The 26,447-nt window shown below is 52.0% G+C and overlaps 1 protein-coding gene across 4 annotated transcripts in view; it reads left to right on the top strand.

The window, feature by feature from the left end:
* DIS3L2 (DIS3 like 3'-5' exoribonuclease 2) overlaps positions 1 to 26,447 on the top strand; it is a 321,952-nt gene that overhangs the window by 288,700 nt on the left and 6,805 nt on the right. For all 4 annotated transcript variants that reach the window (XM_074364485.1, XM_074364486.1, XM_074364487.1 and 1 more), the window contains one exon: positions 25,913 to 26,096. In XM_074364485.1, the coding sequence (XP_074220586.1) occupies positions 25,913 to 26,096 (184 nt within the window). The remainder of the gene's footprint in view (positions 1 to 25,912; positions 26,097 to 26,447) is intronic.

The following is a 26,447-nucleotide window of genomic DNA, read 5'->3' on the forward strand; positions in this document are numbered from 1 at the left end:
TGAAGCTGATCGGAGAAAATAGCCTAGCTCTGTTTCTTGGCCTAATCCCCAACTCCTAGCATAGTATCCGACTAAGCAGTGTAGGAGAGAATGTAGGAATGATAGTATTGATAATCTTTGGACCCCAAAGACCTGTAAAAGAAAACATTTATGTACAAAACTGGAAAGGAGCCATGATCTAGGAAAGTGTGACAGTCAGATGCCTCAATGACCCCTCTCTATGGTTCTCTTTTGCTAGCCTTAGAGGCAGTTTTTGGGTTCATTCTGAACCCGTGGACAAATTTTCTAACCTCCCGAGCTTCAGGTTTCTTCATCTGTTAAGAACAATGCGACTAATGATGCTTCTCACATGACTGTCGTGGGGATAGAATGGGGTGGCATGTTATAGACATAGTCACCGGCCTAGCAGATGGAACTCCCACGGCGAGTGTTGATTGCTTCTCCTTCCCAAACAGAAAAATCATCTCATCCCTTCTGTTTTCTCAGTGCCAGCAGGGCGGCATCCATGAGCTGGGGCTGCAGACAGCAGCGTACGGAGTAGGGAAGAGGCTGGTGCACACGCCTTTGGCAGCCCTCAGCCACGTGCACTCTGTCCAAAGACAGACTCCTCTCTGCTTGTGAATTGTGAAGTAAAGCATGGAGAACCCCCTGAGCGTGGCTGTGACTTTCTCCTCTCTCCCAGGCTCTGCCCTGTGTGTGTTCCTCTGTTTACTTTGAGGGGCAATTCCCCTAGGCTGTCTGAATCTCAGTATTGGTGTTTAGGAAATGAGGCTCTGCCATCCCAGGCCCTGAGTGGCCCGTGTTCTCAGCCAGGTAACATGAAGGCAACAGCAGCAGAAAGGTGAGGTTCTGCATGTAAAAGCAATTAGCTGAATGTCAGTTTGGTACAATTAATTATTGAGACTACTATTTTTGTCTGGGTATTTCTTGCAATATAATTGCTAATCATTTTAGTTTTTATCTTTGCCAAATTCAATCCATCAGCAAAGGAGTTTTTCTGAGTAAGTACCGAGGCTCTGGGACCATTCTCCCCAGTGGTCTTTCATCGGCCCCCTGGGTGTTAATGAGCCCAGCTCTGTGACTGCCTCCCCTGCTGTCCTCTCTGACCTGCAGAGCGGAGCCACCACCAAACTCCTAAATGATGCTGGCTTCCCTCTCACCTGCACATTTCTGATGACCCTGGTGAAGCAGGTGTCCTGTGGGGCCTCCATAGAGCATAGGCCTCTGCTGGGTCTTCTGGACCCTGCATGGCCCCTCCCTCAGCCTCTTCACTCCTTCTGCTGCTGCCAGGTGGCTCATGCCCTCTTTTGTTCAACCTTAGCTGTCACTTTCTGCAGGCTTCTACGGACCACCCCAGCAGTGAGTTTGCCCCATCCCCTACGGTCTTTGAAAGGGTGTTGAATCCCACATCCCAAGAAAATGTGCCCAAAGGAGTGAATTCTTGCTCATCTCTTCTTATTTCTCGGCCCCTTTGATCAAGCCCCTCAAATCGTTCGCACTCTTGGTATATTATTTCTTTCCTCCCTTTTTCAGGCCCAGCACATCCCTGGCTGGATTACTCTGGCATTCAAAGCTAGTTAAGGGCCTGGAAGCCCTAGAAGTGAGGTGGAGGATGCTTTCGAGGAGAGGGTGGGACCCCTGCAGGTCTTGCAGCACAGGGGCGTCGCTGGCCCTCCCTGGGGAACGGGGGCCACCTTTCTGCAAACTGCCAAAGAGGCCCTCAGCCCCTTCCACTTGGCCTGCAGTTGCTGGTTGAGGGCCCTCAGTCTGTCGTCGTCCGCCTGCTGGGCTTCAGCTCGCCTCCCAGGAGCCAGCGGGTGGCAGGGCTTGGGCAGATGCTTTGCCTCCTGGGCTTTCAAATGCTTGAATCAACATCGAGCAAAGGCTCTTTCCCAGGTCGCCACTGGTGAGTCTGTGAGCATTTGGGCCCCCACTTTGCGCCCTGGACTCTCCATGCCCCACCTTCCACTCAGAAGGTAGGAGCGAGCCAAGCCCTAAATGCCATCTTTCCGCCCCTCTCAGACTCACTCCAGCACGACCCATGTCACATCAGGTCTGCTGAGAAGCAGATACCAGGACAGGATTAGAAGAGGAGAAGGCAGGAAGCATGTCTTCAGACCTCAATACAAGTTCAGCCCCTGTGGAGGAGGGCGAAGGAGAAGGAGGGCTGGGGAGGAAGAGTCTCAGGCTGCAGCCCAGTTTTAAGATGAGGTTCAGCTAGGCCGATGGGAGGTCCTTCAGCCACAGTTGCCTGTTGGGGGCGTCTCACCTCCTGCGGGCTCCTCCGAGTGCTCAGTCACTGGCTGGGAGCAGTCCTCGGGGGTGTGGCCTCGGTGCAGATGCAGTGGTGGCTCAGGGGCTGCAGCTGGGCCATCAGGCAATTAATGCTGCCGTGGCTGAGAGCCAAGAGGTGCCTTTTCGTGGCCACCACATTCAGGCAGGAGAAAGAGCAGGGGCTCCTGGATAAAGCCCTGCATGGAATTTGTTTCCCCCTTTGCTTGGTTCTTGTCCTCTTCCATCACCTCAATAAGCAGAGGGAATATTCCCCAGCAGCCCTGACAACTTCAAACCAACACCAGCACTTCCCGGTACTTTCAAAATGACATTCTGTGTCTGCACCTTGAACCTGATGCCAGTTCCTCAGGCTAAGTAGCAATGTTACCTGAGAGCTCTGGACCTCCCACTGACACTGCCAGCTTAGAGTGAAGAATGCCTTTCTTGTTCCTGGTGAAGCCTTGGTTAGGAGAAAGGGGAGCTGGAAATCGAGGGGGAGGGGGTGCTTTGGGAAATTGGAGGCAACTCAACCAGCGAGAGGTGCCAGAAGTGACCTCATGGGAGCAAGCCTGCAGCTGCAGTGTGCGTGTTGGAGTTGGCCACTTGCAGTGCAGGTATGAGCTCAGTGTTTTCCATCACAGCCTTTAGTGTTGGGCATTGGTGTGATGCAGAAACGACTCCCACTTAAAAGCTGCTGGAATCAAGATGGGGATCAGTGAGGGGTGTGCTGCTCCGCTTTGCACACTGAGCAGAGAGATGGCGGTGGCTCCTCTTCCCTCCCATCACCTCATGCCATGCAGCAGCAATAATGCTATCCCGGGTGCCAAAATGCAGTGTTTCATTTGACCTCAGTCTTCCCTATAGGAAGGGAAGGGAAGGGAGTATGAACACTCCCACTGATAAGAAAGGGAAACCGCTCCTTGCGAGGTGCCCTGCCTCAGGTCAAGCTATAAACAGGAGGTAGAGCCAGCAGGCTTCTCCCTGGGGTGCTGCCTTAGCCATGTGACACACGATGGGGGTGGGGCCCGGGCAGGGAGGGCAGCAAGGCCTGGGTCAGCGCGGCCGCCTCCTGTGTGGCTTACCTTACCTTGGGTTACAGTCACCCCATCTCCCACAGATGTGATGCAACCCACAGATGGCCAGGACAAGGGGGAAAGCTCCTACTCAGCTGTGTTGAGCACCCTTTCCCTACGTCGCGGGAGAATGGGGGTGGGGGGCCTACTGTCATGCTTTAAAACACCGAATTGTCTCAGTAGAGGTTTCCTATGCTGCTGGGCTAGGGTACTCAGCCCCCAGTAGAAACCCCAGCCCTTCAGCTCCTGCTGGCATTCTAAGGTGGGACTGGTCAAAGTGAGAAAATGTGGAAGCCAGCAACAGTGGAGAGATTGTACTGGGCAGAGACCAGACGCAGACACATCATGCACACTGGTCCGTGTCTCAGTGTGTAGTGTGACTTAATATCCACTGCACTATTTTTCTCCATGGTCCACACACTGGAAAATACATACATACATTAAACTCATTTTGTAAAACTTATTTTTGAACTCTGACATGCATAAAGAAAAGTGCACAAATCGTGTGCATATAATTCAAAGAGTTAATAGAAAACAAAAACACTCATATAACTATCACCCTGATCAAGAAACAGGACATTTCATGCCTCTTCTCTCCTCCAGAAAGGAATCCACCATCATAACTTCTAACACGATAGATTGTCTTGCCTAGCTTTGAGCTTTGTGTCAATGGAATCATTCAGCGTGTTCTCCCATGTGTGTGACTTTCTTCTTTCAGCATTATGTCTGTGAGAATTCATCTTTGTTGCCGCATATAGTTCTAGTCTATTCATTTGCAATGCTATAAGACTTCCTTTGTATGAATACATCATAATTTACCCAATCTGTGTTCATGTATTCAACATTTGGGTTGGTTACTATTTGGAGTAGTATATAAATAATTAAAGTATAGTAGTATAAAAATAATAACTATAAATAATTCTGCTTATACTTGTCTTTTGGTGCACATATGCATACATTTGTTTTGAGTCTATACCTGGGAGTGAAATTGCTGACTGATAGAGAAAATACCCACTTTAGTGGATACTGCCAGTTTCCGAAGTGACTGTACCAGGTTAACACTTCTGCCAGCAACACACGAGATTTCATATATTAATTGTTCAGTAGATTTCCTTTTCATATTTCATGCCTGTTATTCTTCTGAGTTTTCTTAGTGACTTGTAGTTCTCTATTCTGGGTCTGAGTCCTTTGCTGGTTATACACGTTGCAAATATCTTCTTCAACTCGGTAGCTTGCCTTTTTCTCTCTTTGGTGGTGTTTTGATGAACGGAAGTTCTTCATTTCAATGTAGTTCAATGTATCGGTGTTTCTTGATGGTTAATTCTTCACATATTCCATTTAAGAAAACTATGCTATGATCACAAAGACATATTTGTACTAGAGTTCTCTAAGAAACAGAACCAACCAATAGGATATACATTTATATTTATATATGAAAGATTTATTATGAGGGATGGGCTCATGTGATTATGGAGGCCCAGAAAAGCTAGTGGTATAATTTAGCTGAGAACCAGGAAGGTCAATGGTAAACTCCAGTCTGCGGCAGGAGAAGAGAAGATGAGATGATCAGCTAAAGCAGTGAGAGGAGAAAACTCCTCCCTCCTTAGCCTTTTGTTCTGTTCAGGCCTCCCCAACTGGGGAGGGCAGCCTACTTGACTGAATCTGATTCAGGTGCTCCCAGACACCAGAAACACCCAGAGACACTCAGAAATAATATTTAAACTGGGCACTCTGGTCCATCCAGTTGACACACAAAGTTAACCATCAAATTTTTCTTATAGTATCTTCTGAAAGCTCTATTGTTTTACCTTTTCTATTTAGACCTATAATCTACTCAGAAAATTGATTTTTGAATATGATACAGCAAGCTTTATTTTTTCCATATGGACATCTAAATGACCCAGCAACATTCGTTGAGAAGACTTCCTCACTGCCCCACAGTGCCACTTTTTTCAAAATGAAGAATCCATATACACATGGGTCTATATATGCAGTCTCTTCTATTTCACTCATCTGCATGTCTCTTCTTGTGCCAGTACCACACCGTCTTAATTATTCTACCTTTATTAGAAGTCTTTTTTTATTGATATATAGTTGGTTTACAATGTTGTGTTAATTTCTGATATACAACATAGTGATTCAGTTTTTTATATATATGTTTTATATATAAAACATATATATATTCCTCTTCATATTCTTTTCATTATAGGCTATTACAACATATTGAATATACTTCCCTGTGCTATACAGTATAAACTTGTTGTTTATCTATTTTATGTATATTAGTTAGTATCTGCAGATCCCGAACTCCCAATTTATCCCTTCACCTTCCCCTTTCTCCTCTGGTAGCCATAGGTTTGTTTTCTATGTTTGTAAGTCTGTTTCTGTTTTGTAAATAAGATGATTTGGGTCATTTTTTTAGATTCCACATGTAAATGATATCATACAGTATTTTTCCTTCTCTTTCTGGCTTACTTCACTTAGAATGAGGAGCTCCAGGTCCATCCATGTTGTTGCAAATGGCATTATTTTATTCTTTTTTATGGCTGAGTAGTATTCTGTTGTGTATGTGTATGTCTATGTATATGTATGTATGTATGTATAGAGAGAGAGAGAGAGAGAGAGAGAGAGAGAAAGATTCCACAACTCCTTTATCCAATCATCTGTTGATGGACATTTAGGTTGCTTCCGTGTCTTGACTATTGTAAGTAGTGCTGCTATGAACATTGGGGTGCATGTATCTTTTCAAATTGGAGTTTCCTCCAGATACATGTCTAGGAGTGGGACTGCTGGATGGTAGGGTAACTCTGTTTTCAGTTTTTTATTAAAAGTCTTGATATTCAGTAGTTACTTTCTACCTTGCTCCTGTTCTGTAAAGGGCACCTAGGCTATTCTTGGCCCTTTCCATTTCCATTTATATTTTAGAATCTGTCAGTTGCCACACACATGCACACAAACCTGCTGGGATTTATGTTGAGATTGCTTTAGATCTAAATCAGTTTGGGGAAAAATTAACACTTTTGTGATTGTCTTCTACTCCACAAACATGGTATAACCCACTGTTTGTTTAAGTCTCCTTTAATTTTTCTCAGTAATATTTTATAAATTTTTGTGCAGCAGTCTTCTTGATCATCTTTCATTAGATTTACTCATAAGTATTTAATATTTGTGATACTATTTTAAATGGCATTTATAGATTTCCCTTTCTCTTTGTTGCTGATGTATGGAAAGACAGTTTCTTTTTATTGATGCTATATCCAGTGACCTTGCTAAATTAGTTTATTAAATTCAAATAATTTGTTTTTAGATTCTCTCTGATTTTCTCTGTATCCAGTCATGTCATCTACAAATGACAGCAGTTTTACTTTTTCCTTTCCAATATCACACCACATGTTTCTTTTTCTTGTCCTATGGTGCTGTACAGTATTTAATGGAAACGATAATGGCAGGTGTCCGTGTCTTACTCCTGATCTCAGAAAAAAGGGATTTTATCCCAAACTGAGTTTTAAATTGTGAAAACTTAACACTAGAACTCCCTTAGTGTACATTTGATTTTACTTTTCCCCAAGATGATCTTTCCATTTGAGAATACTTTTAATTTTGAACTGTGGCAGTGGTGGTTTGTTTACTAGGAGGTAGGCAAATGGAATCCAATTTGTTATTTAAGAGAAAAAGACCTGATGTTTATCCTAAGACTGTGACTCTTTATGTTAACCTTGTGGGGAAGGTTTTGCCTTGTTGTTTTACAGAAGAATCTCATGGCTGATACAGCTGAGCAGGGATTCTAACAGATGGTCTTGGACCCAAGCCCTCCCCAATTCCCTGGTAGAATGATTGAATATGTAACCCCCAAGGTCACAAAAAATACTATGTTTGTCAGATCTCCAAGAAAAGAGTTGTTAAACCACTTCACAGGGATATTTAACATTTTTCTTTTTCCCTCTTCCAAGTCTCCTCATATCACTGTCATCTGCACCGTCCCACCTTTCTCTGATTTCCATTATTATGGAAGTGCACTGGGGCAGCCACAAGTCTCATGCTGAAAGGAGCCCTCCCTGCCCACCTGTGACCCTGCAGGGCTTCACCTGGGGCTCTTCCCAGCCACGTGGCTGAGCCACCTGCCAGGCCAGGTACAGGGCCTTCCCTGGCCTCTGCTGCCATTTGGGCTTTCGTCTGATGCCAGGGAGGTGGGCGGTGAGGACTGAGGGCTTTCCTCCTGGTCAGGCTGCTTAGGTTATTGGGTAGAACTATGTATTTTTAAGGTCTTCATAGTTTCCGCTGTCCCAATTTGAGGATTATGAGCCCTATGCAGATACAGAGAATCTTCCTCTACTGAGATTTGGCGGGAGGAAGGGAGAGTGTGAGGAGGGTAGAGACCCAAACCCAGATAGGCCCTGGGCCCGAGCCGCGATGAGAATGTCCCTTCCTGCCACCCAAATAACTACCCGAGGATGACCCAAGACAGAAAATTCTAGGACACAAGAAACTCGAAACTATAAACACTTTGAAACTCTCAAAGATCTTATAAAAGAGAGTTTCCTTGGTTGATTTAACACAGGGCTACATTAAGCAAACAACTTTTTTTTCCTTCTTGTTAAATTTCCTTTGTACGACTGTATGACTCTGCTGTTCCCTGTACTCAGCTCTCTGCGCTGGTTGCAATTCTCTCCATTCTCGGGAGCCTCCTGGGGTTGCGGCAATCCAGTGTGACTTGGAACCCTTCAGCTGGTTATTTCCAAATGCTTTTTGAGCACATAGTGACATGATTTGACTGGTGAGACAGGATGGGGAAAATTAGCATTTTTGTTTTCTCTGTACCTCTCTCTACCTGCCACATGCGTACCTTTTTCAGAATTTCCTGGCGTGACCTATGTCTCTCCTGCCCCTCTGGGTATTTGTGCATCCGCAGATTCCCGTCTCAGAGGAAGGACGGCTCTTTGGCTCCTAAAGCTAGCCTTTCTGACCTGATGGCTCAGCTGGGTAGTTTTTAAACCCAAGGAAACCTGTCTCCCTTTCCAAGACTTCAAGGAGTTCTAGAGAAGCTGGTGGTATTCAGGCCAGTCCTCTGATGAACAGGCCCACTCAGTTCCTGGCAAGTGGGGCACGTTCCTGCACCCCTTCCGTGCCAGAATGCTGCACCAGACTCTAGGGTCTGTTCAGATGCTTAAAGGAGCAAATGCCTCTGCTGTAAATACCCTCTGTTGGGTAGCTGGAAGTCAGCGCCCAGGCCCAGGCCACAGAGGCCTGAGATACTCCTGGGGGTTTAGCCCATACAAGAGACGGGCCACGGGATTGCGCACTGGCTCCAAGCCTGAAGAAAGGTGCCCATGGCTGTCACCTCCTGCAACTGCCTGGCAGGTGACCAGAACGTGCTTGGCTCTCTCAGCTTTTGGCCGTGCTCTCTGTGGGGAAGTGTTTCTGATCTGTCTTCGTTGCCACTCCCCAGCTCTCTGGGGCGTTGTGGCTTTTTCTTGGTGGTTGGGCAGGAAGCCTCCAGAGCCTGAGGGAGTTGCTGTGCTTGATGACAAAGGCCATCATGAATATAAATCACTTAGAGGCGGCTTCATTTATTGAAGAGGAATTGAACACAATTACTCTCCCTTCTGAGCACACTTCTCCAATGGTGGGCACCCAAGTGGGAAGAGATCTCACAGGGTGACTCAGACCAAGTGCCCGGCCCATGTCTGTTGAGTCAGACAAAGAGGCAGTGGCCAACGTACGCAGCTGCTCTGAAAACCCAACACAGCAAAGCCTAGCTGAGATACAGAACACACATCACTCTGCTGACAGCAGGTGGCCCCCAGGCCAGCACCACATGACCCCACAACCAAGGACCACTGGGGACTGCTGGGCCAGGCTCCGAGGTAGAGGATGAGGGACACACAGTGTCTGTCCTCCAAGCCCAGGGTGGTCAGTAGGGTAAGGACCAGCTGTGAGAGTGGACTGGGGCAGCAGAGGACATGGCTCGTGTCTTGGGCTTGAGGACCCCACTTTCATTACTCTGGAACTGAGAGGCTGTGGGGAGCGCCCAGGAGTGAGGCCCGCAGAGGCAGCAGTGTCACATGTGCCCTTCAGCGTCCTCTCCGATGTCTGTGTCCCAGGGAGCCCCGGCTCTTCGGCAGCTTCCTCACACTGCACTTCTCTGGTGGGTATCTTCTCTTCAGTGTCTCGCTCAGCGGAGTGCCAGCTGTGATCCTTCCATAAATGCCTTCATGTTCGAGCTATCTGGAACCTTTCTGAAGGAATCGCTCTCATTTTAATTTATAGACCTACTGTTTGCTTTGATAGTGTTAACTGGACATCATGCAGCCCTTTTTAGTAATTTAGGCTTATTCACAATGTTTAGCTGGTGATACAAGAGCATTTTCATTTTCCTCGGGCTCTATTGTGCTGTGCGGCTTTGCCTCTGCCCTGAACACCCCCGCAGTGCCGTGTGTTTTCACTTGACATTACTGAGGCCCTCCCCATCTGTCCTTGTGTCCACTTTCACAGCAGGGCCCATTGTCACTTCTCCACCACTGTCCAGAAGGAGCCAATAGCACTGTCTCAGCCCAGCTGTGAGCATGAGGCCCCATGGGGGTGTGGAATCAGTGAGGAAGCCAAGTCTAGTGGTTAGAATTGTCGTTCAAGAAAAGGAAAGGCTCTGAGTGAGGCCACATTCAACACCTGGCTCCGCCACCCGTGTTGGCCATCACAGGCTTTGTTGGTTGTTTCCTGATTCTGCCCCCTTTCAGATACTCAAGATTGAGTATATGATTGAGTTTGAGGTAAGCAAGGTGGCGATGTGCTTTTTAAAATTAACTTGAACTGAATTGTTTACTGTATATGCCACATTGGGAAATGCTTCTTTGGTTCTAAACAGCCCTCCAGTTTCATCTAAGTCTATTTCCTCTCGTTAGTCTTTGGTGTAGATGAAAGACCAGTTATCTGGTCACCATCTTTTGTGTCATAAATATTCTAGGAAACCATCAGATTCTTCAGTGTTCTGCTCTTGAAGCAGAAGGAATTCTTCACTCCTTTAGGATTTTTCTAGTGTATTTTCCAATTGTTAGTGTCGTCAAACCTAATTCTTACGTTGTCCATGTAAGCGTTTGTCTCCTCAGGACCACCAGCACTTTGCTTGTGTGTCCTGTGAGGCAGGCTCCGCCTTAGGCTTCATGACCCATGAACTCCTTGCAATAGAATGGAAGAGGTTTTGTGGGTAGGGTGTGGAGGAAAGAGTGTAAAACCACTTTTCCTCAGATCAGAGTGCTGAGAACACTGCTGTGGGAGCTCAGTAAATAAATGCCGAAGGGAAGACCAGCGTGTGACTAAGAGAATTCTGCTGTGGGGGTGGGGAGGAGGGGGAGGAGGGAGTATGTATCCATCTCCTGATCCCCAGTGCCCAAGGGCAAAGACAAGATCTCTGCGTGGGCCCCGAGCACAATGCCTGGAGCAGCCTGCCTTTGCTCTCTCCCCGCCTCATGTTCTGTGTTCTGACGTTCTTCAATCTTCTAATGACACCAGACTCTTGTCACCTTAAGGTTTTTATAATAATAATTTTTAATATTTATGGAGTACTTAACAGCATGCCAGGCCTAGAGATAAGAGCTTTACTCAGTGTATCAGATTTAATCCTCACCCTGTGGGGTGGAGAGTGGAGGTTAGAGAGATTGGCTCGTCCATGTTCGCAGGCAGTGTGTGGTGGACTCCCTACCTTCCCTCTTGACTTTAACAAGCAAGATTACTCGGAGCTTGCTGCTGCCCTCTGGGCTCTGGTATAAAGCCAAGCTGCCCATCCACAGGGAGGAGCTCGCCCTCCTGCCTGTCCTTCCCATCCAGGCCAGTCCTGGGCTCCCTAGAGGCCTGAGGCCAGCACTGACCAGAGCCCCAGTAAAGCTGAGCTCGTGCCCTGGTGCCACAGGAATCTTCAAGAAGCCCTTATATATTCAGAATTGTGTTAAGTGCCATATGGGTCATTTCCCACTGCCAAACTTAGAAAGTGACCCCTTGGAAATTCTTCAGCATGGGAGGAAGGGCCCTGAGGAGGTCTGACTACAAGCCTCTTGGGGAGAGGACACATTGCAGGTGTTTTCTGGCCCAGATCTAGACACTGTTCCTTTGCTTGTCTAGCAAACTACTGGATGCCTGCTGGTGCCAGCTACTGTGCCAAGCACGGGTGATAAGAAAGACCCTCCTCCCCGAAGGGCACAACCCACTGAGGGAGACAAGTGTGTATTCACAAGGGCTGACAAAGGCCATGGTGGAGGCATGCACCCAGTCTCTGCGTGAGGTTGGCAGTGGACACCGCCCTGAGCTGCACTTGCCTGTAAGGATGTTTTGGTGAAACCAGCAGCCAGGTCTTTGTGTTGTTGCAAAATGACAAGTCGGCAGTAATTCTGCAACACCCAGACATGGCATATGAGGATCCGGGCTTGAGTTTCACAAAGATTTGCTGGGAAATGGACTAGCATAGACACCATTAGCCTCGGAACATGGTCTCTCTCCACAGTGGCTACATTGGAAAGACAAGAGGCCTGACTATGGAAGGGTGGCCACAGCCAGGGGACCATATAGGGCTCTGTAGGGCATAAGGTAGGGCCTCCTCCCAAGTAGGGGAAGCTGGGCTAAGGCCAGAGAGCCCTGGGTGCTGTGGCCTCTGCCAGGAAGAGCAGTTCTCAGCCTGAGGGAGGCCTGGATGGAATAGGCTGGTCCTCCCAGTCATGTTGGCTGCCCCAGGCCTGGCCTGAAGCAGCTCCCAGAGGCCATTGCTGATGCAGAAATCTGGTCAGCTTCCCAGGTACCTGGAGAACTTTCTTAGAACATCTCTAGGTCTTGGAAGAGCAGGGCTCCTCTCTGCATCCCAGGCCACCCTAAAAGATGGACTTGGCTCAGGAAAGTAGAATCATGGGGTCCAGTCAGGTTTTGATATGCATTGGCCTTGCCTTCTGACTTACCATCAACCCAGCTCACCTGGCAGGATGAAGAGCCTGATCCAGATTGTTCTGGCCTTGGGTCTCAGGTAGAGTTGAGAGTGACACTTGGAAAGGGTGGAAGTCTTCACACAGCCTGTGTCTGAGAGCTGTCATCAGCCCAGAGATGCAAGGGTGAAAACTCGCAGTCTCCTTGCTCACCGCCACCGCCCCTCCCAGTGTGTGGAGGGAGAGCCAGTGAGCCCTGGAGGTTGGCTGTGTGTATGTCTAGGCAGGGACCTGACGTTGTTGGGGCAGCCCGGAGGCTCTGGATGGGATCATATCCATTTAAACCACTCTGAACCTAGTTCATAAAACTGTGGGTCAATATTTTAAAAGCCACATAACTAATGAAGAGCTCTGCCAGACTCAACATGCCGCATCCCAGTGGGTGATAAGACAAGTTTGTTAGTTCAGTGGAAACAGCCCAGGAGTTTTGTTTTGGTTTTTTTTTGTTTTTCGGTTTTTTTTTTTCCAATCTGCTTGGTTTCATATTTAGAGTGAGGCGGGCTGCTCTGGGTAAGAGTATTCATTCATCAGGTGACCAACAAATGAGCCCCAGCCACACTGTCACCCTGTGTTGGATCTAAGCGATGACTGACTATCTACAGGCAGGTAAGAATTTCATTAGAGCCAATTGAGCACTTCCCATCAGGCTGGCAGAGCTGCCTTAGGTTCTTTGTGCTGAGTTCACATGCCTCCCTTCCAGCAGGGAAAAGCTGAAGGGAAGCTGCAAGAATTGAACCCCTCCCCTAGGCCCTTCTCCTGAGGGGCTCCACTTCCACCCCCAAAACAGGCCTTGTTTTCCCTTCAGCATTTTCTGTGGAGCACCAAGCAAATCCTGTCTCTGAAGTGCCTCGTTCATTCCCCAAACAGGCATAATTGAGAAAGTATTTGACGTTACAGTTCTTGGCCTGTCTGAGCCCAACTGAGCAGCACCTACATGTGCCGTTGGCCCTGGGAATAGAGATGGACAAAGCCTGATCCCCAGACAGGAAAACTGGCCTCAAAAAAGACCATCGCAACCCAGCAATGAGTTCTGGGGCTAGAATCCACCCAGAGGACTGTGAGCCAAGAAGAGTGATGCCTGAACTGAGCCTTGAAAACTCCACTGTGACTCAGTAGAGGTGGGCTAGTGAGCAGAGTGGAAGCGCCAGGGGGAGTCGTAGAAAGTGTGGGTGCCCGTCACCCAAGAGAAGGCCCAAAGAGAGGTGCCGGTTTCCTTGTGGCTGGTGATGAAGCTGGCTGAAGCCAGCAGCAGGTCAGTAAGAGGTGCAGGGGCCAAAGGAGCTGCAGCCTTCAATGCAAGAAGCCAAATTGCCCTTCGCTCAGCCCTTCTGAGGGCCCTTCACACAGTCGGGGGCTGGGCACTTCTGGCAGTGTGGATCTCACCAGAGCAAACAAAAAGTTCCTGAATTCTTTGCCCAGCTCAGAGTTCAATGGGAAAACACCCTCTTGGGACAGTCTAGAAAGATTTGTGGCAGGCATGCCAAGGGATCTCAGCAGCTCCCAGGTCAGGCTTTCAGACCAAAATGTCTAAGGGTCAGGATGTCCATGGCCTTGAGGACGGCCCTCCCCTCCCTTCTGATCCACTGGGCCAGCACGTTTCCACAGGTGGAACAGGTGTAGTGTCAGCAAAAAAGAGGTCCACAGATGAAAGAGGCAAAACCTTCGAGCCTTTAGCCAGTGACAGGACAACCAGAGCAGTAAAAGCAAACGTGCTCAGCACCTTTGCTCATCCCAGTGGCAACACTGAGACACAAAAGGAGGCTGGAGCCCCAAGCCCCAAAGGCAGATGGGAAGAAGCATTCACATGGGGAGATGGGGGTGTAGGAGTGAGTCTTCTTCCTGCTGAGCAGGAGACAGACAGAGATAAAGCAAAGGCTAAAAATAAGACCTCCATGGTTACAGAAACCAGCCCGGCCCGGCCCGGCCCGAAGGTAGGCCCGAAGGTAGGCCCGAAGGTAGGCTGGCGTGTTTGCTTGCCCAGTATGTCCAGCGTCAGTCACGGGAGCAGGGAACACAGCCTTGGGGAAAAGGCTCTGTCTGAGGTTGCTGGGCAGGTGGTAAGCCAGGTGGAGATGAGTGGCCTCGGCTTTGCAGCTTCTGCGACCCTTTCTGAAGGCAGAAGGTGACCTTGACAGTCAGGAGGGAGGACGGTAGTGATGTGGCAGACCACCATGGGTGCCCAGTGCCAGGTGGCCTTGGGGCAGGCCCTGTATTGGCTCCTCATTGTCAGCAGAGCCCTTGGTCAGGAACTGCCAAGGAAACCCTACTGCCTAGTCCTTAGAAAGCTTGGGGAAAGGGTATAGCTCAAGTGGTAGAGTGCATGCTCAGCACCCAAGAGGTCCTGGGTTCAATCCCCAGTACCTCCTCCAAGCGGAAATCAAGGAATAAACCTAATTATCTCCCCCTCATAAAACAAACAATACACAAAAGCTTAAGGCAGGTGACACAAGATCACCTGAGGAAAAAACAGTGGATGGGGCATCTGGTGTCCTTGCTCTATGAGCTTAGGGGAGTCACATAACTCAGCCTCCCCTTGCTTGTAGGAACTTGAGGGGGTCTAAGACTTGTTGTGAGACTTGAAAGGGCCAACAGTGGCAAAGCACCTAACATTGGGCCTGCACAGAGCCGCCCAAAGGTCCCTGCTCACCCCTGCCAGGCTTAGGCCAGCTCCCCACTCGACAGCTAGGTGGATGGGGCTGCATCTCCAGGCCTGTTTCCTCATCTGTGAAATGGGGGTGGCGACATCTCTCTCCCTCTCCCTCAGTTGTAATGGTGGTCACATGACTGTCGTATGTGAAAACAATGTAAAGCACCGTAGAAATATGAGGTGTTGGTCTTGCCAAAGCGAAAAATGGCAAAAAAAATTTAGTGAGTGCCTAACTGTATGCCAGGTACTGTTCCAGGCCCTGGGAATCAGGGTAAATAGAGCTGGCTAAGCCCACCCAAGAGTGGTGAGCGTTGGACAGGCACGAATGGCCCGTGAGGAGTCAGGGCTGGGGTGGGGAGGGGCCAGTAAAGGAATCACAGGTGCAGGTGAGTGAGACCCAGGTGAGCAGAGCCAGAGCGAGGCTGCAGCGGGAGAACATAGAATTTGTGTCAGCTAGGAGCTGAGGGGCATAATCGAGAAGGTATTTGACAGGGCAGTTCCTGGTTGCTGTCTGGGCTGAACTGAGCAGAGGGCTGCGGAGCATGGAAAGCAGGAAGACCCTCACTGGGACCCACAGCCCTGCCCCAGCCCCAGCCGCCTCAGGCATTAAAAACTCGTGGCTCTGGCTCCAGGATGATCATCAGGTCTGTCTCGGGCCCAGGATGAGAAAGAAGGGCTGATGTTTCCCAAAAGATTTCTTAAGATATGTTGTCTTCGAGGAAGCTGATACCACCCACATGTGTGGCTGGAATTGTAGCCCACTCTTGGGCCTTTTTCACAAACAAAACCAAAAAGGGAATGTTAAGGTTGTGAAGAACCCCACAAGACCCTTTGCAATGACCGGAACTGGCACAGTCTGCCCAGGCAGCCTCCCAAGGTGGTTTCATGGCTCAGGTCCCCCTGCCAGTGTGCATCCGCCTACACCTTCCGCCTGTCCCTCTCCTCCTGGTGGCCTCGGAGCAGGTACCCATGGAAGGTCAATGTGTTGGGGGCTCTCAGATCCCACCCCTTCTGTTGTCGGAGCCGGTGGAGAAGCAGCTCACTGTACCCACCACAGGGCCTCCCCAGTGCTGAGACCCTCTACAGGCCTTGCTGTCCAGGGCACCTACTCACTAGTCTCCCAGCAGTGCTCCAGGCCCTGATGGCGTGTGTACCCTGGGCAGCTGGCCTCTCCGTAGGAGCTCTGGTCGTCCTGCAAAAATGCAGATGCGCCTACAGCACTTGCTGGAGGCGGATTCGCTGTGCCGGGGGACTGTGTGTGTGATATATGTGAGAGAAAGAACCTGTGCATTCCATAACACTCTTACTTCTCGAATATTTCTGTGCCTAAAGCCTAATTTCTAAATCAAAATCGATCCTTCCCAACATCAGTGGTGACCCATCTGGTCCCCACTGAGCTTGTCCAAGCCCTGTACATTATCCAAGATTATGGATCCAGCTCCCCACCCCCTGTTGGGCTTGGATATGAAAGGGACCCCAGCCAGGGAGTCCAAGCAGGACAGATAAGTCACTGGGGGCACCACGGTGGCTCCCAGAGGTGGCCAGTCTTCTGTGCGTCTTGGCCACACCTCCTCTGGTCAGCGGTTCTAATTCCAGTTGGACAGCAGCTGAAAGTGGAGAAAGGCATGTGTGTCAACACCGTGGCAGAGCCAGCAAGCCCTAATTACCCAGCTCTGCGAGGCCGCACAGCGCTAACTGCCACCTGGTTCTGCTTAGGGGGAGCTTTCTGCCATGAGCGCGGCCCAGGGCCGCTGCTGCCTGCAGGCCTGCCGGTGCCTCTGAGAGCAGAGCCCTGAACCTTGGGAAGGGAGCAAGGCTTCTGTAGCTTTACGCTGACAAAGGGCTTTCTGCCTGTCAACCCGGCTCCTCAGCAGGTCCCCTCCCCCCTCCCTACCGCAGCCACTGGGCCTCCCTTTGGCAGGGCCCGAGGGCCCCGCTCTGACCGCGTAGCCTCTGGAGACTTCCTTTTGAGCTAGAAAAACAAGCAGCTGAAACGTGCCTTCTCCTGCCGCTGGGCCCCGCACGCTGAACCTATAGAAAGGCCCTGGAGTGGATTCAGCCTCCCAGAAGAGGAAACCTGGCTCCGGCCTCACCCGCAGGGCCTGTTATGTCTGGCTCCAGAGGCCTTCTCCTCTGGGGTTTTCCATGCCTGTGAACTCGGCCCCATTCATTTCCCTGTGGTTTCATGGGAATGTCCAAAACACTCAGCAGGTTGCAGTGAGCCCAGGAGGAGAGGGGTCAGCGAGAGGCCCGAGCCACGGCCACAGCACCCTCCACTCAAGAGGGCCAGCCGTGGGTGGGTGCCCATCGGTCAGTCTGCCGCCCTTCCTCTGGTGTGCCCCCCAGCCCTGGGCCACTCTGCCTACAGCTCCCCTCTCCAGGCCTCCACTTTCCGGCTCAAGGCTATCAGCTCCCCCCGGTCTGGGAGACAGCGGCACCACACTCCTTTCCCCTTTCCCCATCCGCAGCAGCTCCCACTGTAGTGCTCATCGGGCCACTGACTTCCCATCTCACCCAGCTCCCGGGGCCCTTGCATTTTCCACCACATTACACTCAATTTGGGGCCGCTGGGAGAGCAGCGGGTCCCCCTGGAGGGTGACCACCGCCTCCATCCCCTCGGGCTGCTCCTCCACAGAGAAGGGGCCAACCTCTGGCTCACTGCTGTTTTGAGAGGTGTGGCAGCTGCCTTCACGGCCAGTGCAAAGCCCAAGAGCTCCCGAGCCTGCAGTGAGGATGTACCCAAGTGGGGAAAATTTAGTCTTCAGAAGAAATGAATTTGAGACTGGTTGGGAGCAATTCTTATCAAATTTCCGAGTTAGCAGTTTTCACCAAGAGCTAATTGAACAATCTCGGTAAGCAGCCTAGTTCCATTTGCATGAGATTCCCACAGAGCTGCGACAAGTGCCCTGGTGGCTTAGGGCAGAAGAGGCTGTTCTAGTCTCTCAGTTGCTTTTGGTCTTTGAAAATTGATGCATTTGCAGGTTTGGGCAACAGCCATGCCACTCTGCCCTGGCTGCCCAACTCCCCAATCGTTTCCAAAGCCACTTTCTGAGTATTCTGGGTAGGGAAGGGGTGGGGTGAGTTTCTCATCTGGTTAGGCTGGTAAAATGGATCTGAAAGAGGAACATCGTTGGAGGCCCAGCCACTCTTGCCAGGCAGGGTTGAGAGGGAAAGTGCACAGGAATGGAGAGCCCGAGGGCCAGGGCCCTGGCCGGCAGGTCAGGAGTGCAGCCTGCCTGTCAGCACCACGCCTGGGCTGAGACCCTGCCGCCAGTGCCAGCCCCCCTCCGCTGGGCCATGGGGGATCTGCGGGAGGAGAGAGAGCCAGCTCCGCGCGGCCAGCCCGGTGCTGACCTCGGTCTGGACTGTGCTTGTCTTTGCCACAGGGCACAAGCCCGGGGTCGGCCCACCGAGGCTGCTTCGTCCATGGGCCTTTTACAGGTGGCCTGTCTTTGTGGAACTGATGTGTACGGGCCTTTCTCGTCTTTCTTGTGCCCAGGGGACTTGAGAAAACTGTTTTAGGGACAGTCCCTCATGCAGTACTCTGAGGTAAACAAGCTGCTTCTCACACACGGTCTCCCGCAGGGTCCCCCCCCCCCCCCCCCCCCGAGCAGTGGGCATCTCAGACAAGCCTCCTCCTTGCCCCTTTAACCTCAGGGCCCAGCCTCCCCTGCTGGGAGTGCACAGCTGGGAGGAAATCAGGCCGCTTCCCTGGGGAGTCTCCCTGCCAGGCTGCTGCTTGGTCACGTTCTCACCCCCAGGTTCTTCCCCGTTATCTCCTCTCTCTGTGAAAACATATTGAGACCTTTTGGAAACCTAACCCAGCAATCAGAAAACATCACAGAGGCTCTTGTCACCTCCTTTCAAAGTAACCCTTGCCTCTTTCACCAATAAATGTATGAGAGTTGCAGGCTTGACGGCCTTCCTCACTCTTGAACCCTTGTTTTCTGTATCAGCTTCCCCCTCCTCACGGCCATGGCCACACGCTCCTGCTTGCCAAGCCCAGCAACCCATCCAAGCCCCTCCTCCTCTTCACCACGGCCTCTGCCCGGTGGACAACTCCCCAGCTGGACCTGGTTCCTCCTCTCAGGCCCCCTTCCCCTTCTCAGCCACCTCGTCACCCTCTGAGCTCCCTCCCTCTTTGCCCCTCTGTGCCCCATGACAGGGTCACCCACTCGCAGAGCCTCACCTTGAGTGTATCCCTGAATTCTGGCCAGACCTGCCTTTTCTTGCTGGCCTCAGAATCTTCAGCATCCCCTGCCTGCACCAGCCTCTGGTCCCTCTGTGCCCACTGAACTGATTTTCCCTTCATGGCCATCCTCCTTCAGCAACCTCCCCAGCCCCCTACAAGGTCCCCATCCTGGAGTCTTGCCCCCAGGCCTCTGAGGGCTGTCCCTGCCCCCCAACCTTGGAGCCCTCCTCTCCCTTCTCTTAGTTCCTTAGTTTCCAGACATGCCTGCTGCTCTTTTTCCCTCCTCCTCTACACCTTCCCTGTTCATCCCTTCCCTGTAAAGTATCTCCCAGCCCTTTGCCATCTCTTGGAATTGACCTTGCATTTGTGGGCGTATCCCCACAAGGCTGGGAGGGCAGGCCAAGGCTCTCTGGTGGCAGCAGGGCCTCGAGGTCACATAGACCTGGTGGTGACTCCAGGTGCTGGTTAGGGATTTGTGGGACTTGGGCCTGATCACCTTTCCTTTTTGCACCTTTAAGCTTCCCCACACATTAGAAAGGTACACAAACACCTCCCAGGGCTGCAGGAGGACTGAACGGGCTGCACCTGGCCCGTCCTGGGTCACCTGTCCCAGGGGCTTCATGGGCGTCTCTTCTGTCTCTCCCCACACTGACCCACAGCAGCAGCTCCCAAAGGGCTTCAGGGTGAGTAAGAGAAAAGACAGATGAATGGCTCCAGATGGAGGTCCCTGACTGGGTATTTTTAAATAACACGCCAGCAGCCTGTTGTCAGTGGGGACCGGGGCTCCGTGGACTCAGGGGATGGGAAAGAGCAGGGAGGGGCTGTGGCTTCTTTCTCGCAGGTTTGGGAACGGTCTCGGGAGAGCTCTTTTCTTAGGCATTTTCCACCACCTGGAGCAGCAAGTGTTAGGGGTCGAAGCATGTGTGTGTGAAAAGGGCACGGTGGTGGGACCTAGCCCTCTCAACTCCTGAATGTGCCGCATCCTGGGAACCCTTCATTGTGACAGACTTAAGGGTCTCCTTTGGGCTAGGCCTCCCACTAGGACCAGGGTAGGTGGCATGGGGTGTGGAGGGAGATACAGACTATGGTCGTGCGGGCTGTGTGTGTGATGGCGTGGGAATGGACGCCCAGGAGGCACATAGGAGGCAAGTGGGCATCTCACGCTGCCTCCCCAGAGGAAGGGGCATCTGGGAAAGAGAGATGGGAGGAGAATGGTCTAGGGCTCCAGGTTAAGGGAACAGCTGTGCAAAGAGAGGGAAGGAGGAAAGAGCCCCAAGAATTGAGTATGTCTGGAATGGGAGGAGTGGGAGACAGGGAGAATGGAGAGGTGACCCTGCGCACATGACAAGAGGCGGCCTGGAAAACCTCATTTACCCGGAGGTGCAACTATCCTGAGAACAGTGGTAGCCGTTGAAGGGCTTCAGTGAGGAGAGGGGCATGACCAGATTTGCCTTTGAGGAAGAATGCACCACACTGGTGTGAAGATGGAAACAGCAAGGAGTGGCTAGAAGTAAGGAGAGATGGAGGCCTGGACCAAGGTGGTGGCATTGGGGCGGGAAGCCTCGAGAATCTTGCTGTGTTCAGCCCACATCCTAGGGTTTGGGTACCCAGGCCAGTCACTTCTGCAGTACGAGTAATAATAATGTAATACTTACTGAAGACCAGGCACTTGAAGATTGCATCCCATTTTTTCAGGTGAATAAATTGAGATGCAGAGAGGTTAAGAAATTTATCTGAAATCACACAGCTACTGAAGGGCAGAGCTAGGAACCAGGGACCTCTCCTCCTCTCCAGTTGTCCAGGTCTGTGCTCGGGGAACAAGGAAGGAAGTGGCTCAGGACAGGCGAAGAGCAAGAGCCTCACCCCAGGATACCCCCAGCCCCCAACAGAGGCCCTTCTGTGGCCACGGACACACCCAATTCCTTGATGGGCAAGGATGGGCAGCCTTCCTCTGAAAGGGCAGACATTTCAGCCCATTTCTCATTTAGCCACTGTCTGACCCCTGCCAGGTAGAGTGGCCTTTCCCAAACATCGTCCTTTAAGATGTGACACAAACAGGTTCAGTCATCAGTGAGTAGTAAATGCCACATCCCACTAGCTCCTTCTTCTCGTCATGTCCTAATGAACATTAGCATCTTAAAGGCAAAAGGATGTCCTATAAAAAAAAATCACATAAAGTAATGTCCTATTATTTCATGTAATTTATATGTTTTTCTTTAAGTAACATTAACACACTTTGCCAGTCCCCATTCTAGTCAAGTCATGTTTGCCGTGTGAGCAGCGTGTGTACTTGTGGGTAGGTTGCTTGTGGCCTTTACCTGCCCTTTGCCATAGCAGGTGAGCGAGGACTCTGACGCCTCTAGGCTTGCTCACCTCCTCCCTGGGATGGCCCTGAGCACAGGTAGGGGAGAGGCTGCGGACTGAGTGCTGTGGTGCTTGTATCTGGCATGGCCCCCTGCTCGCCGTTCAGCTGTCTGTCACGGCAGAGCCCACTCCAGAACACCGGAGTCCTGGGCCCCTGGTGGCACTGAGCTCCAGAGGCTCAGCAGATGCCAGGCCTGGGACAAAGGCCCTGTCTCTGAGGACTTGGCCTGCTGTTCTGGAAGGTGATCCTGGCCAGCAGCTGTTCCCGAGCCCCCATGGAGAGCAGTTGTCAGGCAGTTCCTGAGTTCCAGCGCCCCACCCCCACAGAGCTGTGGCAGGCTGGGGGCAGGGGCTGGGCTATGATCAGGGCAGGTACCCAGACTAGGGAGCAAGGTCTGAGGCCAGGGCAGCGTGCAGGGCTCCATCCCCACTTGGGTTCTCAGACCACAGTATGTGCAGTTTGTTCTCAGAGGACGTCCTATCCACCCAGGACGGGTGGAGCATCGTCTGAGGTCTGGCTGTGGGCCTGTGTGTGCAGCCCTGCCCCTCGAGCGGGGAGGAGATCAGGGAGAAGGGTGCTTGCTGACGGGTCAGCTGTGGGAGCCCCTCTTCTCCTCACGTTCCCTCAGAGCAGAGTTCACTCTCCGGGACGGAGTGAAGCCCTGGCCCGAGAGCTGGCTTAGGCCAAGGGAAAACACACTGAATGGGAGTACAGAGACCCTTGGACCTTGTGCTGGGGAGCTGCACTTCACAGGCTAAGGTCTTCCCTGCCCAGAAGTTCCTGGGTTCTAAGCTGCTCCTGCCATGTCCCGGGTCCTGCAAAAGGAAGATGCTGGGAGGCCCCCTGCTGGCTGGTTCAGAGAACTGACCCATCAGGGGGACCTGTCGGAGTCCAGTAAGAGGGATCCCTTTGTTGGCCCCAGAAGAAAGCAGTGACATCTACCCGTCCATGTCTCAGTACTAGCCAGCCTGTTTCCCCATTCCGGGTGCCCGGCCCTGTTTGGCCCTGTTTTTGACGATGAATCTTGAACTCAGTGGGGTCTGGATGCTGGCAGCTTGGCTTATCCTTCCTGTTCCCACGCTGTGCTGGGGGGCCTGCTGCCATCTGTACTGTGCCCTCCCAGCTCCCCCCGGCCAGTCGCCAGGATTGACCAGTCAGGGCTTCAGGGCCCACTTCTACTTTTCCACGCTCACACTTTTGCATTTTTTCTCTACCCCTCCCTCCCCCACCTGCAGGTAGGAGAAGAATTTAAGGACAGGTTGTGGGGGAAATGGTCCCTGCAGCTATCCAGGAGCACTAATGAGCTGTGGCAGCACCCGGTAAATTGGGCTCCTGCTCCTGGGCCACCACCCTGTTTGATGACATTGACGTTTATCCCAGGGCGGAATGCTCTCTATCTCTGAACTGTCTTGGAGAGAGTCTCACAGGCTGCCCTCTTAACTCCCACCCTGTCCTGAGGGAGGGGCTGAGACACTCAAGGATGTGGAGCCCCCAGAGGCACCAAGGGACCTGTCCAAGGTCAGCCCCTGCGACCAAAGTTTCTCCAGACTTCCTTCTCAAGGTTAACAAGAGCTACTTGTTTTTTCTCACCAGCCTCAGGCAACTCAGGGACTATACCGGGGACCAGGGAGGACAAATAGTGGAGTCACTAGAGAAGCAGCTTGATGAGGTCTTGCCTCTGCCTGGGGCTCTGGGCATCAGCCCCACCCTCCCCGTCCCTGCCCTTGGCTTCTCCTCCTTACTCAAGATCATGAGAGGCGAGGCTGGGGAGCCCCTGCAGGAACTAAGAGCAGGAGCAGGGCTCTGTCTGGGGAGATTCCCCAGGCATTCAGTTCCTTTGACCTGAGGGGTCGGGGTGAGGTTAGAGGGGGTGGGGGCACAGGCTGGAGCCCCCAGCCTTGCCTGCCCTGCTACTTGGCCTGCCCTAGCCCAGAGCTCGCCACAACCCTGCTATGGGGCCATGCTGTCCTCTGCTGGCCACACTAGCAAAATGCAGGCCAGGGTCAGCCCCAAGGTTACAGGTGTTCCCTCCTTACGCCTCAAGCTTGCAGTTGAACTGGAGACTGCGGGGCTTCAAGGGTCAGCCCCTGTGCCCCCTGCCACAGTGATACTTGGACTGCTTGGGGAGACAAGTCTAGAACTGCCTGGCACACAATCCTGTTTGCTGACTGAACAACAAATGAATGAATGAATGTGTACATCTTATGCATTTAGGAGATAATGATTTGCAGTGTCTGACCAACAACAGAAAATAAGTCAAATTAGACACTTACTGAACAGAAACTGAGACTCCTCTTGGGATGACAAGGTCTAAATATGAAACCAAATGTGAAGAGTCAAATGGTGCTCAACTGTGACATGGATGATCCTAGAACAACCTGGCCCTTGTTGCCAAGTGGCTGGGTGGGCAGTTAGTGCCCAGGAGGGATGGAGGTGGCCTCCAGGGGAGGCATGGGAAGGTCAATGGAGGGGACACAAATGGCAGGGAGGACAATCCCAGGGCACCATGGGGAGATTCTAGGGTGGCCATTTAGCATGAAAGGTAGAGAGAGGAAAGCAGCTCCCAGGTCTTGGGGCCTGTGACGCGTCAGGCACAGGGTCTGCCCTTGAAGCACGTTTTACTCCTTGGTTTCTGTGACCACCCTGTGAAGCAGGTACTGTTACTATCCGTGTTGTACATGCAAGAAAAAGGAGGATCAGACAAGGTTTGTGACTTGTTCAGGGTCCTAAAGCAAGAACATGTTGGAGCAGGATGGAGGCTTCGCCTCAGGAGATTTGGTGGTCAGGTTCAAGTGCTTGAACTCAAGGGTTGTCAGCACAAAGACAGATGTCAGGTGGGAGGCAGGATTATCACTATTAAAAGACTTACTGCAAACTGGTGTGAATGAAGAGACTCTTCACTCCATACACAGGCCTCCTGCTAGGGAGAAGGGCCATCTGAGGCCTGACCTTAAGTCTTTTGTCCAATCCCTGCCCAACGGTGGGCGGTGGGCTGTGGGCCAGCTTAGTGAGGTCCCCACAGAGGAGAGGCTAGACGTGCAGGACGTGGATTGGCCTCCCCCCAAGGCCCAGGCCTGGCCCTGGTTGTATCTGCCCTGGAGCATTTCCAGAGCCCTTCCACCTCATAGGGAGGGCTTTGTCGGGAGACAGAGGTGCTCTGGAGACAGCTTGGCAGACCAGGGCCACACCTCTGTGTGGCAGGCCCAGGCTGGGGAATGCAGGACTCTGCCCACTCACAGTCTCATCCCCTCAACTGGCTGCTTTTCTTTCCAAGAGCTTGGCCAGGTGATGAGGCTAAACCTGCAGTACTATCCGCCCCTCCAGGAAGGGGGAGTCCACCTTGGGCCTCCAGCTGCTACCAGGCCATCCAGAGCTTCCTCCCTCTTCTCCTGCCTCTGTGGGAGAAGTATGGGCTGAACTTGCAGACTAGGGGTTCAGATTAAAGGCAGAGGAGAGTCTCCCCTAAGCTGGGCAAGGCCCAAGAGTCTCCCCAAGGGAGGACGCTTTCCCGCAAAGTGTAGGGACCAGCTCACACCCAAGCCTTTTCCTAGAGGTTGTACGCACATGTGTGATCCACCTGTCCTCCCACCAGAGCCCTGGGTGTGAGAGCAGCACGTGGGCCTCCTGCCCCAGATCAGGACTGTGACCCAGCCCCCCACTCTGCCCAACTCCTCGTTTTGGCCTACTTCTTCCATCCTTCATCAGTCCCTACTCCTCCCCAGGGGTCCTTGGCATGCTTTGGGCTTTTCGGTTTGGAGCCATATCCATTCGTATTACTTGATTCTAAATACACTCAGTTGAAGCAAAATTAGAGCGTTAACTCCTGAAAGAGTGACTCTCTGGGGTCAGAAAACCCGACAGCACGTTTGCCATGTCCCAGAACGCATGCTTTTCCTCTTGCTGTCTGTGACTGCCTGTTCATCCACAGAAGCTCTCACCTCCCCTGGGGGAGAAAGGAGCCCAGCACTTTGGGGAACTGGGAGCCCTGGGTCTGCTCACCTGCTTCTGTGCACCCCCCACAGAGCCTCTGGGTTCTCATGGCTGGCCTGGGCGAGTGTTTTCTTAAAGCTGGAGAGTGTTCTGGAAGCTAGTCATTCAGCAGAGATCTTTACTGCACACCTTCTCTGGGTCAGGCGAGTGCCAAGCACCAAGACAGACATCATTCCTGCTCTCCAGGAGACCCATCTCGCAGGGGAGACAGCATACAAGATAACACATCAGCAGAGATGGGTACAGACATTGTGCCATGAGGGGCATGAGCAGAGGGATGGGAGAGAAAGCAACTGGAGGAACAAAGTGGATTGGCTGCTGGGAGGGCAGCTTTAAGCTGAGACAAGGGTGCAAGAGAGCCTGCCAGCAGATGCTGGAAGAAATGACCCTGGCGGTCTCTCCCCACTACAGGCTCGTGGAGGAGTTCATGCTCTTGGCCAACATGGCTGTGGCCCACAAGATCCACCGCGTCTTTCCTGAGCGAGCCCTGCTGCGCCGGCATCCCCCACCCCAGACCAAGATGCTCAATGACCTGATGGAATTCTGTGACCAGATGGGGCTGCCCATGGACTTCAGCTCGGCCGGGGCCCTCCATGTGAGTGCTGGGGGCACAGGGGTCAGGGAGGCCCTGCTTGGAGTAGGAGGAGGAAGGCCTGGAACAGAAGGTTCAACAGCCTCTGCCTCCCACCAGGGTTGGTTCCCTTCAGCCAGGTTTCCCCGCCGGAGGGGTGGGGACACGGAGCATGGAGGTCCTGGGAACAAGGCCTCCCAGTCACAGGGCCTGGTGAGGAGTGTGGCCCAAGCCAGGACCAGACTGAGAGAGGCCCCTCAAGGCTCAGCTGTGGGCAGGAGTCCTATGACCAGGGATGGCCTTGCCATGAACCCAAAGACTAACAGTAGGTTACTGGGATTATTGGAGGCCAGAGAAAGGTTTTCATGGTAAGTG

Source organism: Camelus bactrianus, chromosome 5 (genome assembly GCF_048773025.1).
Source record: "Camelus bactrianus isolate YW-2024 breed Bactrian camel chromosome 5, ASM4877302v1, whole genome shotgun sequence".
NCBI classification, from domain to species: Eukaryota; Metazoa; Chordata; class Mammalia; order Artiodactyla; family Camelidae; genus Camelus; species Camelus bactrianus.